This window comes from Acomys russatus, chromosome 1 (assembly GCF_903995435.1).
Source record: "Acomys russatus chromosome 1, mAcoRus1.1, whole genome shotgun sequence".
In the NCBI taxonomy this organism is placed as follows: Eukaryota; Metazoa; Chordata; class Mammalia; order Rodentia; family Muridae; genus Acomys; species Acomys russatus.
This window is the reverse complement of record NC_067137.1, coordinates 25,402,415-25,418,525: the sequence shown is the minus strand read 5'-3', so window position 1 is coordinate 25,418,525 and position 16,111 is coordinate 25,402,415. Positions and strand designations below refer to the sequence as shown.

The 16,111-nt window shown below is 50.7% G+C and overlaps 1 protein-coding gene across 1 annotated transcript in view; it reads right to left on the bottom strand.

The window, feature by feature from the left end:
* Adcy3 (adenylate cyclase 3) overlaps positions 1-16,111 on the bottom strand; it is a 78,371-nt gene that overhangs the window by 16,221 nt on the left and 46,039 nt on the right. Inside the window, exons 4-7 of the mRNA XM_051143058.1 lie at positions 3,422-3,552; positions 2,850-2,961; positions 2,592-2,719; positions 710-868 (exon numbers count right to left, since the gene is read on the bottom strand). Coding sequence (XP_050999015.1) covers positions 710-868; positions 2,592-2,719; positions 2,850-2,961; positions 3,422-3,552 — 530 coding nt within the window. The remainder of the gene's footprint in view (positions 1-709; positions 869-2,591; positions 2,720-2,849; positions 2,962-3,421; positions 3,553-16,111) is intronic.

The following is a 16,111-nucleotide window of genomic DNA, read 5'->3' as shown; positions in this document are numbered from 1 at the left end:
GAATTCGATTCTCTCCACCTTGCCTCCCCCGCTGCCAAGAGGACTGAAAGCCACATAGTCACTGAGGAGCGAACAGGCGCAGCCTCTAATGAGGCCCCAAAGGCTGGAAGATGGGTTAGGCCCTCCTGCAGCCTGCCCAGAGTCAGGCACCTGAGGGTAATCTCCTAGTCACAACTGCATGTGCTGGTTAGATTTTTTTTTCCAACTTCATACAACTTAAAGTTGCCCAGGGACTAGGAATTTCCATTGAGGAATTAGCCAGATGAAACTGGCCTGTGACCATGTCTGAAAGAAATTATCTTGACTGATGATTGATGAGGAAGGGTCCAGTCCACTGTGGGCAGCACCATTCCTAGGCAGGTGGCTCTGAACTGTACAAAAAAACTAGCTGAGGGGGAGGAAGAGATTGAGCTAGTAAACTTCCACGGTTTCTGCTTTAGCTACTACTCTGACTCCCCTTAACGATAAACTGGAAGTATAATTATAGCAAACAAATCCTTTCTTCCTCAGGTTGTTTTTGGGCAGAGTGTTTTAATGCAGGAACAAGAATAAAGCTACAACACAGGAACAGAAGGTAGGAACATTGCTTCTGGAAGTGATGGGATTTGGGAACCCCTTGTTCCTCATTAAGGTCACAGCCCTGAGTGTAGAGGGGATGGTTCCCCCTCCCCTGGTCCTTATAACCTATCCACTTGGAAGGAGCACTTACCCTGGGATGCCACCAGCCTCCATCTTGTTTGCCACGGTGACATCGGTGGACCACACATCATACTGCCAGCGCTTCTGGCCTAGCACACCGCCGAGCACAGTGCCTGTGTGCACCCCAACACGCATGTCCACTCCAGTCTTGGTCTTCTCCCTCACATACCTGCCAGGCACAGAGAGGTGGTGCTGGGTGAGACATGGCATCATGAGGTGCCCAGCAGTGTTTACCCTCGTGGGTGGAATCCTCCAAGGGACAGCCAGGACCTAGCATGTTCCATCTGGCTTTCTGCCTGAGCTAAGTGGCCTGCACTGGGGTTAGCAGAGCCCGGAGCCCAGATTCAGTGATGACAGGCACGGGGGCGCAGTGACTTCCTCCAGGGGAGCCCCTGTTTCTCTCTCTTGTCCCTTATTCATTCATGCAGTTAACGTTTCACTGCGCATGTGTCTGGTGCATTTCCACATGCTGCAGACACAGAGGTGAATGAAAACTGCAGCCAGCTCCTTGCCCAAGAAACTCCAGGAGCGACACACACAAAATTCAGAGATCTGCTGTCAGGTCCAAAAGAAAACTCAGGACAAATGGCTGTGATTCCTACTAGCGTACCAACACGCATACTGGCCCCCATGAGCTGTCAGCACTGTGAATATACGCTCTGTGGCCCATGGTGTGTCTCACACCACCCCCAGCTCATGGGTGGGGCCCCTTGCCCTGGCTTCCTATTCCTGTATAACCTTGCTGTTTTGGCCATGCACTCTGCTGCCTCCACTTTCTTGCTCCGTCCTCCCGACCCCCTTCCCTTCCTCTCTTCTTTTCCTTTCTTGGTCCCCACCCCAACACCCCATAGCTAAATCCAGCCTGCTGTGCCATGTACCTTGGATTACGTTCTCTCCCTGCCCTGGACCCTGCTCAGAAGCCTCTGGCTGTGCCCTCCCTCATATCTACAGTGAAATCCTCCCCCTCAAACATACCTTGGAGCAGTTGTATCCTCAGTTTATATTTGCCTACTGGGTTAGAAGGGAGGCTGAACATGTTTTGTTTGGTTGGTTCTTTGGTTGTTGTTTTTGTTTTTAGACAGGGTTCCCCTGTGTAGCCTTGGCTGTCCTGGACTCACTTCATAGACCAGGCTGACCCCGAACTCACAAAGATCTGCCTGCCTCTGCCTCCACCTCCTGAGTGCTGGGATTACAAGCGTGCACCACCGAACCACAGTTCAGCTGAGGCTGAACATTTTAATTCTAATCTACTGACTGTGGAGGAAGACAGCAGGAACACGAGAGGGGCTTCATGCAGGAAGTCTGTAAAGAATTCACAGCTGCCCATAGCTGGGATACACGAGTGGCCCAGGCTCTGACCATGGAGGGCAAAGCCTCCTGGAGACTTCCTTTCCTTGCTTGTCCTCCATGGTTCCCCAAGCTACCACACAGGGAACCTACCAAGGCCTGCCTCTCCAGGGCTTTCCAGGCCCATGTGGAGCAGTGATAACAGGCAGAGGTGAGAGGAAGGGAGTTTGCCACCCTTAAGCCCGCAGAGCCAGGGCTGGGTTACCACCCCTCCCCCACAGCATAGGACAAACTCTGCACTGATCTGTTTAGGGAGGGAGAGCGGAAGGCTAAAATGGGAAGGAGAAAATATGGGAGAAGTCCACTGAGACTGTTCTCTTCCACCACGATGAATTTCCCAACTCCTGCTTCCAGCAAAAAGAAAAAAAAAAAAGAAAAAAAGAAAAAAAAAAAACCAGAACCAAAGGCTGGGACGCATGTCCCAGTGGCTGAGGAGTCTTTGCTGTTGTTATCAGGACCAGCACTGGGCCTCATTCCATGTCTGAAATGGTTCCTCCATGGTGCTGGCCATCTGGCACCCACCCTCCTGGGAGGCACCCACTTACGAGATGGCTTCCACCATGGCAAGCCCCATGAGGATGGAGCACACAGCATGGTCCTCCCGGTAGTCAGGCAGGCCACAGATGCAGTAGTAACAGTCTCCCAGGATCTTGATCCTCAGCTGGTGGTATTTCTGAAAGGGCAGAGCATGGCCTGTGCTCCTGGCAAGTGGAGGGAGGCCAGGTAGGGTAGCCTAGGAGCCAGAGACGGGGCTGAGGGTTGAAGACCGTGGTGGCGGAAGAGTGGCCACGTGTGGTACTTACAGCCGCCAGCTTGTCGAAGCGGGCAAAGAGCTCGTTGAGGAGCTTGACGAGCTCCTGGGCGCTGCAGGCGGAGGACAGCTGGGTGAAGCCCACGATATCAGCAAACAGGATGCTGCAAAAGGAGGCGGCCAGAGGCGGTAAGACCCCGGTCAGCAAGGCGAGGTCTTACTCAACCCTAGTGCAGCGAGACCCTGGCACAGCTTGGACTCTGAAGCTTATCCTCTGCAAAGACCCCTAGGTGCTGCCTGGTGGCTACCACCTCACCGCCTCCTACCCGTGCCTGTAGATCTTTCCAGAATCAGGGGGTTCTGGTTCTAGCCTCAGAGCTGGTCCTGAATGGCGAGCTGGCCACCCAGGAGCCAAGTAAGACCCGTCAAGCCAAGGCACATTTTGACTCTGCAGTCTACGGCTGTGGCTTCTCCCACAGGGCTGAGTTCAGGGGAAGCAAGGTGCGGGATGGCCTTGCCTCTCATCCTTGGGAAAACCAGGCCCCATAGTACTCAGTAGATCCCATGAAGCAACGTGCCTCCCCGCCCGACCTGCTGGGCCTCGGGTCCCCCACGCCATCACACCTGACATTCTCGTGCCGGTACATGTACATGGTGTTGAACTGCTGCTGGTCTTTCTGACTCTCATCTTTCTTCATGTCCTTCAACATCTCGTCAGCCACGTGCTTCGGCAGGATGGACAACATAAGGTTCTCCTGCAAGGAGGAGAAGTTCAGGGCTGGAGGAGAAATGGCCTGGACTCCACCTACAGGGCCAAGTTCAGACACCCTGGTGAGAGCTGTCAGCCAGGAGCTACACAGCCTTGGGCGGAGGCCCCAGCACCCATATGGCAGCAGCCAAAGGCCAGGCTGGGCGGTTTCTTACCCCCACAAGGCATGACAGACATAGGAAATGCCGCAGAGGAACTCTACTGAGCATCTCCTCCTTCGGTTACAAGTATAACCATTACCGTCTCCACCACAGGACACACTGTTCCAGGTCCTCACTGCTGAGACCTTTTCACATCACCTACTGTACCTTCATAGAGCAAACATCAATTCAGACTCAACGTGGCTGAAGACCTATGACACATCAGACACTGATGATCCCAAAGCCAGAAAGATTTCTACCTGAGCCTAGGGTTTCCTGAGGACACAGGTCAGAAGTACAGTGCAGTACAGTGTGACACTTGCGGCCCATCATGTTGAAAATGGAGGCAGCTTGCTGAGAATGGGGACAGTGGAGCCGACCAAAGTCAGGAGATGAGTACCACATGAGGGAGGAGGTACCTTCCTTATGGGAGGGGCCTTCCCAGAAGGGAGACAGAGAGAGAAGTCTTGAAGTCAGGTAAACGGAAGTCCTTTCTGAGAGAGAGAGAGAGAGAGAGAGAGAGAGAGAGAGAGAGAGAGAGAGAGGAGAGAGAGAGGCACGTATCCAAAGCAGACACAAGGAAGTCCTCCAGGGTCTAGGACCTGAGAGTATTTTAGTGGTAGTGAAAACAGAAATGCTGCCCAAGTCCTAGGTGGAGATCAAGAGTCAGCCTACTGGCCTGTGGGCCAAATGTGTTTGCTGTCTGCTTTCATAAAGTTTTATTGGCACACAGCCAGGCTCGCTTGTTTACACATCGTTTCTGACTGTTTTCACACTCCAGCAAGAGTTGAGTACTTATGACAAAGACCATATGGCTGGCAACACCAGAAATATTTGTACTCTAATTCTTTCCAGAAAAGAAAGAAAAAGAAAAGAAAATCCGTGGTTTAGACATTGCAAAGAGGGTGCCAGGGCTCAAAAATACAGAACCATAGAGGAAAACCAGATGTGAGGGAAAGTCAGGAGTGTGGCCATACACGTGCCTAGGCTGAGGAGCCCCACAAGGCATCCATGAGGAAACACCCTGCAGGCGGTGCTTAGGAGAGGCCTAGAGGCCACACCAGAAGCTCTGGAAATCATGGCAAGACACGGGTCAGGCTGGGTGGAAGGGAAAGAGGAGACAGTAGACCTTATCATAATGAGGTATGAATGGGGGGGTCACGACACAGAGGAGGGGGTTGCAGAGGGTGGGGGAGGATTAGAGGAATGAAAAATGCTGTCCCCTTCATCCCTGAGGGAAGAAGGGGATGGCAGTGGCTGGTGAAGGTTTTACAGGATGGAAACTGTGAAGGTCAAAGGGCGAGAGAAGCATGGAGAATGGCAAGGAGGTGACTAGGTGGTAAAGTAGGCCAGGCCAGCCTGAGAGAAGTGGGGGACTGCTGATGTGATAAAGCTACAGGTGGATCAATAGCCAGAGGGCTGCAGCCGTACCCCAGTGACAGAGAAGATCCTGGTGGCCAGGCCAGGGCCACATCATGAGCTCAGCTCATGCAAGGTGGGAGGGGCTCAGAGAAGCTTAGTCCCCAGCCCAAGTCATGTGAGTCACCTAGTTCCAAGATGGCTGATGCCTAGCTCTAGCCCCAGTCCTTACAGCAGCTTCACTGTTTTTCCTTCCTCGCAGCAGCCCTTTCCAGTGGTAAGAACCTCACGATGGCATCATTACAGTGCAGGAATGAGAAGCCAAAATAACCCCAGTGCGCCCTGCCCTGGCTCCACCCATGAAGCAGCAGAGTGCCCCAGGGCCCTGCATCCCAGGAGAGCAAGACAGACTCAGGTGACCCTGGCAGTTGGCATCCCCAAGCCCCTGCCAGTGGGGTGGAGTCAGAGGAAGTCTGATGCAAAATATGATGGGGGAAGGTAGTGTCTGGTAGGACCCCGGGAGCCTGTCCTAGAAGCTAACTTAGTCCTGTTTCACACCTAGAAAACGAGAGAGTCAGCACTGCGGAGAAAGCATAGGGGAGGGATAGATCTCTGAGCAGTTTTCAAGAAAGCCAAAGCCGGGGCCCTTTCAGCCACTAGGGCAGCCTGGAATCCTGAGTGGCAAAAGCTGGGGATTCTGAAGGAGGCACATGGGAGGCAGCAGTGAGAACTGGAACTGGAGCCTTGGGACGGTCACCTCAAGGTCCCAGCTTCCCTGGAGTGGGATATCTGTACATCGCCCTTGTAAACCACAATCCACGGGGGCAGGAGCAGGCAGGGTGGAGACCATGCCTCCATATTCCCAGTGTGATATCAGACAAGTCACCCAAAGTCACCTGGGACTTGTTTCCTAGGTGGTGAGTGAGGACTAGCAGGGAGCACTCAGAACAATGCCCCAGGAAGTGCTCGGTGTTCCTAGCTGTCCTTTGTCACTGCAAAGCGTGGCTGTGGGAGATGGGAACCTCACCGAGGTGGGACCTGGTCTTTTTCTAGGCTGCCAGGCGGTCCCGGAGTTCCCTTGGGTAGCAATGTCAGCAGCCAGCTTCCTGTCCCTCGGCCAGGCTGCATGGGCTTTCTCGAGCAAATGGGATGGTGAAAGGACACAAATAAGGGCCTTTCCAATCGAGTCTCAAGCTCCGTGAACTCTCCTGACCCCTCCACCACCTTGCCCAGAGTGGGGGCAGCCTAGCTGTGTGAAAGCATGAAAGCGTATACACAGAACCCAGGATTAGAAGGCCACCGCACTGAGCTAATCTTGCTAGCCATGAGCTACAGCCCCAGCTGCCTGACTCCACTCACCCAAACCTCCTGCCCCTCTCCAACTATCTCAGGGCTCTGGAGACAAAGCAAAACCCCTTTGGGCCCCCTTAGGATCCCAAGGGAGAGTCATATATCCCTGATCACATCCTGACTCCCCTTTAAATATATGCCTCCTCCTAGCTGGGTCTGGACCCTCAGATGTCAGCGTGATGACCATAGCAGCTGCAGCACAAGATGAGGGTAGCTTTGGAGACTACAACACGACCGGAAATCCCTTATCTGCAGAGGCTGTTGGTTTCTCCTGGGATGGGATGGTCAGGGATGTTTGATTGTCCTTTCTTTTCTTTCTTTTCCTTTTGTATTATGTATTTCTATAGCAGTGTTTGAAGAATGATATACAGATGGCCTGACCTGACGGCCGAAGGCCATAAATAAATAACAGTCTTACAGATAACAAGAAAAGAGCCATGGCTGTAAGTGAAGGCCAATTTACTTGTGTGGTGTGTGGAAATCTCGGCCTCACAAGGCTTGCTTCCCCTGGCTTGCTCAGCTGCCTTCCTTATACAACCTGAGCCCATCTGCCCAGGGGTGGCAACACCCAGAGGGGGCTGGAACCTCCTAGATCAATCAGCATTCAAGAAAAAAGCCCCACAGCTGGGCATGATGCTTCATGCAAGCCCAGCATTTAGGGGGAGGGGAGAAGGAGGGCAGGACGGGGCATAGGCATGCAATCTGCATAGTTAGTTCTAGGACAGCCAGGGCCTATAAATAAACAAGCAAATAAAATTTAAAAAGAACCCATGCACACAGAGCAGTGTTGGAAGCCATTCCTCCACTGAGAGTCCGTCTTCCTGGGTGTGTCTAGGTTTGTATCAAGCTGATAAAGGAAAACTAGCTACAGCACCGAGTCTCTCAGTGATTGCGTGCTCTGTCAGGAGCTCACCAAGAGGAAGGTATGGCCCGCAGCAGTTTGCTGTTAGTTATGTCCTCTTTCCCAAGCATCTTTTCATTTTCACAATGGTCTTATAATACGGTCTTCAAAATGATCACCTCGCTTCACTAAGCTTGGTATTTAGAATTCTGGCACGATGCGTCACAACCATCGCACATCGCTGTTTACAGGTTTTATACACTGACTTGTGTATTGGGTATACACAGGGGATGCATATCAGTTGAATAATGGAATATATAACTGACAAAGGCACTCATCCTTACATACATTTCCTGCTCTGCCCCTCCCCCAACAGCTTCAGACTTTGGGTCCCCTCTGCCACCTCCCTTCTAGAAGTTTCTGTAGCCGCTGAGCAGCCAGCCGCACTTCCTAGGATGGCCTCCTCACGCTTCAGGGGCCTGGAGTGCCGCGTGCTATTTTCACTCTTAGACTATTGCCTTCAGTTGGCCAGTGGGGAATCTTTCCAGGAGAGTGGACTGAGGGAATGTTTCTTCCTTAACTTGAAGCTTCCTTTTATCTGATGGTGAGAAGCAGCAGGTGTGTCTGCTGGAGGCTGAGGAGGAAGACACCAAGAGAGTAACGACCAGGCCACCTTTGCTGAAGAGATAAAGCATTTTAAATATCAAATCTTTGGGGTGGGGGCTGGTGATATGCATCAGTCAATAAAGTACTGAGTTCAGTCCCCATAGCTACATAAAGAAGCTAGGTGTGATGGCTCACGCTTGCAATCCTAGCACAGCAGAGGTGGACACAGTAGGGTCTCTGGAGCTCACTGGCCATCACAGCCAAATTGATAAGCTGCAGCGAACAAGAGACCCTGTAGCGAAAAAGGTGGACAGCATTTCATTCCTAAGGATGACATCCCAAGGTCCTCTGGCCTCCATACAAGAGAATATATGCATGTGTGCACATACACGAACACGCACACACACATACACACATACACACCACATGCCTGCACGCACACAAATACCTACTCCTTATCATAAAAGTCTATAATCTCAGCACTAGGAAGGTAGGGGCAGGAGGATCAGGAGCACGAGGCCCGTCTTAGCTAGATAGCAAGTTTGAGGTCAGTCTGGGTTACATAAGGCATGACCTCAGGAAGGAAAGCAGGCAGGTGGGTGGCTGGCAGGCAGGGGTGGTGGTGGTGGTGGTTCACGATGATTCAAGGGGTCAAGGTTCCCTGATCAGGGCCTCTCAACCTTGGGCAAGCATGTCTGGGTTTAACCTTTCACCCATACAATGCGAGCCCTCTCAGGCTCCTCCCATTGTTTGAAATCTAAAACCTTTTGGAGGGAAGACTTTTCAAAAGTCACAGAAGAGTTAGTTATGGCAGCAGGAGTTTAATTAATAGAGTTTACTCCGCAGTGACCTAGTGAATGGACAGGGTGCCATCAGACAGCAGAAATGTTTTATAACCCCCATTTGAATCCCCAAGCCGACTGTGGAGGAACATTCTAGAAGAGGCACGGTGAATCCTTCTGGAAGGGGAACTGTCGGACATTTGCCATGCTGGTAGGTTTTGAATGACTTCACAGCATAGAGTGGCCACTGAAACATGTGCCTTATGCCTGGACCGGCTCCTCCAGCTGGCCCTTAGCCCACAAACAACCTACTGCAGGAGCAAAGAGTAGTCACACTTAGGCTTCCAGCAGAAAGTGAGGGAGCTTGAGCTCGGCACCTGTAGGGAGAAGAGGCTGAGGCTCAGCTGGGAAAAGAGAGGCCTTTGCAGGGGTCACAGGGCACAAGTCTGGGCAAAGGTGCTGTGTAGGGAAGGCAAAAAGTGTTGCTCTGGGGGCTTCAACTCAGGCGAATAAAGAAACAAGTGCTTGCTTTCTTTCTTTCTTTTTTTTTCTTTTTTTTTTTTTTTTTGTCATCGTGCAAAGAATGTGCTGGCCTGGGAGGGGCGAGCTCTTGGTTCTGAAACCTGGTGAGAAACATACAGGAGTGTCAAGCTGGAGGTTGGGAGGCTGGCCCAGAGGGGAACTAACCAAACCCTGCAAGCAAGCAAGGCCTGGGGCGCTGAGACCTCACTCAACACTGAGAAGACAGCAGGTCATTTGCTTTCAAGTTTCTTTTCCACTCTGCCCTAATGGCTATGGGTGACAACAAAAGTTGGGGACCTGACCCAGTCTGGGGAAAAAAGACGAAAGTCTGCAGAGAGAAAGACCCCAACTCCCGGAGGCCTTCACGGTAGAACAACAAAAAGCCCTCAGAATTGGGGGAGAAGCACTTCAGGTTTGCCCCAGGCAGCGTGCAAACACACAGGGCTGGCAGGAGTGGAGGAGGCAGAGGCTTGTGCCTCAGAGAAAAGGCCACAGTCGCTTAGGCAGGCAGGCACTTTGCCTCCTGACGCAAGCCAGGGTTACTTCTGTAAACAGGAGTGCCAGGCTATGTAGAGGTGATGTCTATCAGTGTGGCCTCCACGAAGCTCAGAAGGAACCAGCCAGGTCCTTGTCAGCAGTGACTCAGAGTGCTGGCTCAGGATTGAGATGGAGGAAGGAGGCCAGCCTTGTCCCAGGGGACCAGAGTTGTTAGAGTTGACACGCTGATGAGGCATTCAGGAGTTAATTACAGCAAGGAAGCCAGCAGGGACTTGGATGAATGAACTCCTGCTGGTGAGAGGAGAGGTATTTACAACAGCCTTGCAAGAGAGGAGGAGAAGCTTAAGTGAGAACAGATAGCAAAAGTGTGTGTGTGTGTGTGTGTGTGTGTGTGTGTGTGTGTGTGTGTGTGTGTGTGTGTATGTAGACCTGGTGGCATGCATGTGCAGTGTCTGTGAGGTGCGTGACATCTACTTCTCTGTAGGATAGGAATGACCAATGACCACGCTTACGGCCATGCATCCTACCCGTGTGCTGTGTACCTGCATACCTACCCACCCACACATGTCACTGTAAGCAAGCCTGCAACTACGTAGCAAATATATCCTGGCCTGGTCTCCAGTTTACCCAGATACCCAAATATTTGGAGCTTCTAGGCCCTTCGGGAGCTAAAAGGACATTGGATCCTTCCAAGTGCCTATTCTTGCCTGACCCTCTGCACAGAGGAGACAGGAAGTGAGGGTAGAGTCAAAATCTCTCAGCTCCTCCCAAGGACAAGACCAGTGTGGAAAATCTGGAGACTGAGGTATTGTCCTCTCTGAATGATGTGGTCCCAAACTCAGACATTCAGTGAGTAGTCACCCATCAGCCTTGCACATGCAGGAAGGTCAACACAGGGTTGGGGCAGGCCGGTATCTCAGGGCAGAAATGTTTTACTTTTTTCATCACGGACCATGTGGGACTTCTGGTCACTGCCTTGGTCTCCCAAGTGGTCTCTCAAGAGACAAGGAAACTACGTAGCCAAGATGACTGAAATCTCAGGAGACAGCCCACTGGGTCCAAAGATGGCCAAGTGCGTGGTACCTGGCATCCTCGCCAAGCCAATCTGGCACAGATTGTAGGTGTTCCTCAGAGGTTTGGTGAGTTAATGAGCCATCAAGGAGGAGACATGGCCCAAGGGGCACGCTGTCACCCTGTAGAACAGCTCGAACAAAAACCTCCTGAGTCACGGAGATGTTCTGAATCTGTGCTGGCCAATATGGTAGCCACTAGCCATGTGCAACGACTGAGCACATGGACCAGTAAAAGTGAGCAGTCAGGGCTGGAGACAGGGCTCAGTTAATAGAATACTTGTCCAGCGTGCATAGAGCTCTGGGTTCAAGCCTTAGCACCACATCAGCCATGTGTGGCAACTTTACAGTCAACCAAGGATACCTGAGACCCTGATCTTTTGTTGAAATTAATTACAGTTTAAATAGCTCCCCATGGCTAATGGCTTCTGTACTAGGCAGACAGCTTTAAAACGCTGTGGAAACTAAGTATAGACTGAGCTGTGTGCTAACAGGAATGTGCTGGTCGCATCCATGTTCGCTGAAGGAGAGTGCTTGCAGAGTCTGGCCTGGCAGCTCACACCCCCTGCTCTGTCACTGACCCATAAAGGACAGCTAAACACCACACTGGGGATGGTGGCCCCAATGAGTGATGTAGACACAGTTCCACCTGGACAAGGTTACCCACAGCCATACTCCCTGCCTGTGGCACCTCCTCAGGAAAGAGTCACCGTCACCAGCATGCCTTCCAAATGTGCTCCTGCTTTCCTTTACTGTGTGTAACAGCCACGCCCTTCAGCTCTGTCCCCAAGACAGTTTCTGCTGGTCTGACAGACACCAGTCTCTTCCATACTAAGAACAAAGAATACTCCTCCAATGAAGACTGCCCATCATAGCACCCTTCCCTATCACGCAAACACACACACACACACACACACACACACACACAGACCACGCATACACTCACACACTCACATGTACATGAACAAACACAGAGACAAACACACAGCCATATACACATTTATGCAGACATGTGCACACACATGCATAGCCACATAAATACACACAGACAAACAAACATGCATACATATACACTTATGCACACTCACATGTACACATGTTGGGATAACTTTCCTTCGCATTGAGAGGGTGCGTCTCTGTGGTTTCAACTGTTGGCTACTGTGCTGGCAGAGCCGCTCGGGTTGCCTTCTTGCACACAAACACACACAGATTTACACTGATATAGACTCATGTGTACACACACAAATACATACATGGGTATACAATACAGAGACAAACGTGCCTACACATACACATTTGTGCACACACAAGCATATAGAGATAAGCACATGTTTACCCACACATACTGCACACACACAGGGCAAACACATGCCCACACATGCACACAGAGCACTGCTCTATGACCCAGCTCGACTGCTTTCTTCCAGTACCTGTTCACCATCTCCCTTTTCTTGAAAACAGCTCCTAAAGAATCGTGTTCTTTATAAATGTTTACTATGTAAGTGTTGCCTGCATGTATGAATCTGTACCACATGCATGCAATGCTCACGATGGCCAGAAGAGGGCATCAGATTGGAACTGTAGTTACAGAAGATAGGCACTGGGAATGGAAACCAGGCCCTCTCTAAGAACAATGGGTAACTTCTAACTACTGAGCCATCTCTCTGGCTCCATGAATCACGTGTAGTAAGATTCCAAACACTTCTGAGTGTTTCCCTAGTCATCTGCTGGGTCCCTCCCCCGAGCTCTCCCCCTTTCCTGGACCCTTTGTTTACCTCGCGTGTCAAGCACTTTGTTTGCATTCCGACTTTACTCTTTCTTAGTGCGTATCTAACCAAGTCGCAGGACCCTGTTTATTCCAGGCACAACCCCATCCAGATCTGAGATCTTTATACTTCAGGCTCCCTTTGCTAATTTGGATACATCATACCATCTCCCAAACAAGGCAGGCCAGAACACAACGGGACTCCTGCCTGGGATGGTGAGGAAATGACTGTACCCTTTTGGCTAACTTCTGCTTAAGCCCCAGTGATTCTGGGCCACAGAGAAGGCTGGAGGCGGGCCACTGAGGAGAAACTGGTCTATCATAAGATCCTGGAAGAAGCAATCAAAGGCTTGCCAAGGGCCACATGGCCAACAGCTCTCTCTGAGCTCACCAGCACACTAGGAGGCCTTGTCTTACCCTTTTAGCCCAGCAGAGCCCGTGCAAAAAGCCTGCACACGTGGGTCTCAGCCCTCACACCCTACCAGACCTGTGGCTAATTCACAGAATGAGCTCAACCCACGAAAGATGCCCGAGTGGGCTCCCTACCCTTCCATGATGACATCAGAAGCACCTCAAAGTCAACCACAGCCTACCATCCCCGAAACTCCTTCTCTGTCCTCCACTCCCCACGCTTTGTCCCACCTACTGTAAAGCCGGCTGGCTCTGCCTTTAGGGTGTTCCTAGGACCCTCTTGCAGTGGGCACATCCACCATCACCATCCTGATCTGGGCCACCACGCATGCGCATGCCTCACTGCCCTCCCTGCTTCCTTGGCTACCTCTTCTCCATCAGCAGCTGTACTCCCCTGTTTGGATTCTGAAACCCTGGGATGGCTTGTCCTAGTTCTCTTCAGCACAAAGCCAGGCTGTGGCTCCCAGGTGCACTCTGCCTCTCCTCACTCTCCTGTTCCACTGTGCTCCTCTCATCCCGTGGACACACCCCTGGGTCTTTCCCATGCTGCCTCCTCCACGTGCATGGTGTGCTGCTCACTGCCTTCAGGTCTTCACTCCAGTCTACCTGGAGAAAGCTTTCCCTGGCCCAAGATATCAAATACCACTCCCCCACCTCGCAACCCGTGGTTCCTGGCAAATTCCTTTCCCTACACTATAGCACATACCATGTATTTTCTTTCAGCACCCTAACTAGGAGCTAGTTTGCTCAGGACCACATACTCAGGGAAGGCGGCCCTGGGTACCTGTGGTCTGAAGGTACTCTTACTGACTTTAAACATAAATTTGAGGGGGCTGGAGAGATGGCTAAGTGAATAAGAGCACTGTCTGCTCTTCCAGAGGTCCTGAGTTCAATCTCCAGCAACCACAAGGTGGCTCACAGCCATCTCTACTGGAATCTAATGCTCTCTTCTGGCATGCAGGTGTATACGCAGATGGAGCACTCATACATAAAACGAATAAATAAAATCTTAGACAGATAGATAGATAGATAGATAGATAGATAGATAGACAGACAGACAGACAGATAGATAAAATTGAGAGCTGAGTATGGTGGTGCATGCCTTTAAGCCCAGCACTCAGGAGGCAGAGGCAGGTGAATCCCTGTGAGTTCGAGGCCAGCCTGGTCTACATAGTGAGTCCAGGACAGCCAGGGATATACACAGAGAAACCCTATCTCGAAAAACAAAAATAAAGTTGATTTTTACTTTTAAGTGTGTGTGTGTGTGTGTGTGTGTGTGTGTGTGTGTGTGTGTGTGTGTGTGTGTGCACGCGTGGGCAGGAGCCTGCAGAGACCAGAAGAGGGCATGGATCCCCTGGAGCTGGACTTATAGGCAGTTGTGGGGCCCCTGACATAGGTATTGGGAACATGAACTCAGGCCATCTGCAATGACGGTATGTGCTCCTAATCACTGAGCCATCTCTCTAGTCCCTTTCACAGACTTCTTAATCATCTTGTTCTGTGTTCCCAGTTCACAGATGAGCTGGGCCTCAGAGTGCAAAAGTAACTACTCAGGGCCAAAGGCTAAGTGGTTCAGCTAGAATGGGGATGTAAGTCTCACTCTGAAGCTGGTATGGTGGCTCATTCACACCTGTAATGCCAGGACTTGGAAGGCTGGAGCAGGAGTGTTGTGAGTTCAAGGCCAGCCTGGGCCACAGGGTAAGACTGTCTCAAAAAAGAAAAAAAAAAAAGTTTGCTTGTTTGTTTGTTTGTTACAGAGACTTTGCAAGGCAATCTTATGATAAATTTGTATCGGTTCGGCCTAAGAAGGCTAAATAACGACAAGGAGTCTGAAGCATACTTTTAAACTATCAGCCCTACATGCTGGGAAGAAACTAACTAAAACAAATCTACCTATAAAATAAACAACTACTCAAAACATCTAAACATACATATACCCCAAGCACTTGCCACTATGGTGGTGCTAGGCAATTTCTCCTTGTCCTCCTCCACACTCCTCTGCCTTCCGCTAAGCGTCCCACTTTTTCTTCTCCTCTCCCCGGAAGTCCCGCCTTCCACTTCCTGTCCTTCTGCTCAGCTGATTGCCTAAATAGTGCTTTATTGACAGTTGTTACATCCACTCACCATTCCTCCACCCTTTTTAGTCTAATTTTAAAAAAAAAAAAAAACTTTTTACCTATACATTTATATCATTACCAATATACACACACAAGAACCACAAAACAATAATTATATTCATGTTATACTCTTAATGTTTCGCTGTCTTCAACCCCATCAGAGACTGGAGAAGGAATAAAATTAATTAGCTGAGTAAATAGGGAGTGCAGGTTATCAGCTTCCAAAAACAAAACAAAACAACAACAACAACAGCAACAAAACACAGAGACACTTTGCTACCTGAACAGTCACTCAAAGCTTTCTAACACATTGGAAATCATCTTCAGCCTTCTGGCCCAATATATCTGACAGACATGTTGGTGAAGCAGGGACTATTGAGGACTTGCCTACCCTGTCTTGGCAGAGTTTGGCTGTCAATTCCACCTGCATCCAAGCTTGCCCATTTCAGGCAGAATTCTGTGGCAGAAAACACAGCACAGCAGAGCCCCTCCCACTGTCACCAGGATCCTCCTCCCCCAAACTGCCTGAAACAGGGAGGTGCCTTGCTAAGTTCTGAAACTGGCATGAAGAACGTTCTGTAAAGTCTAATCAATGGAACTAGAGGCAACAGAGAGACTGGGTATTTACCTCAGAACAACAGGGGGAGGCACCTTCTGTCTTTTCTCACATCCAGTGATTTCAAAGCTAAAACAAAAGCTACTAAGAGTATCCGCAGTGTTCAAGACTTTCTGTTTAGAAGCTAAATGGGCCGGGTGTTGGTGGTGCACACCTTTAACCCCAGCACTTGGGAGGCAGAGGCAGGCGGATCTCTGTAAGTTCGAGGCCAGCCTGGTCTACAAAGTGAGTCCAGGACAGCCAAGGATACACAGAGAAACCCTGTATCAAAAAACCAAACCAACCAAAAAGAAGCCAAATGGAAGTGTATTTCCAGATTAATGATGGAGGAGGGGCATCTGTGGTCCTGTCAGGTGGCCCCACCCACTTTCAGCACTGGGAACACTGAGAACTGGTGCCAGAGGGAAAGGCTGCACCCCTGGAGCTAGGGGAGGTGTGCTACTCTCTGCCCACACCAACCCCTTCTTT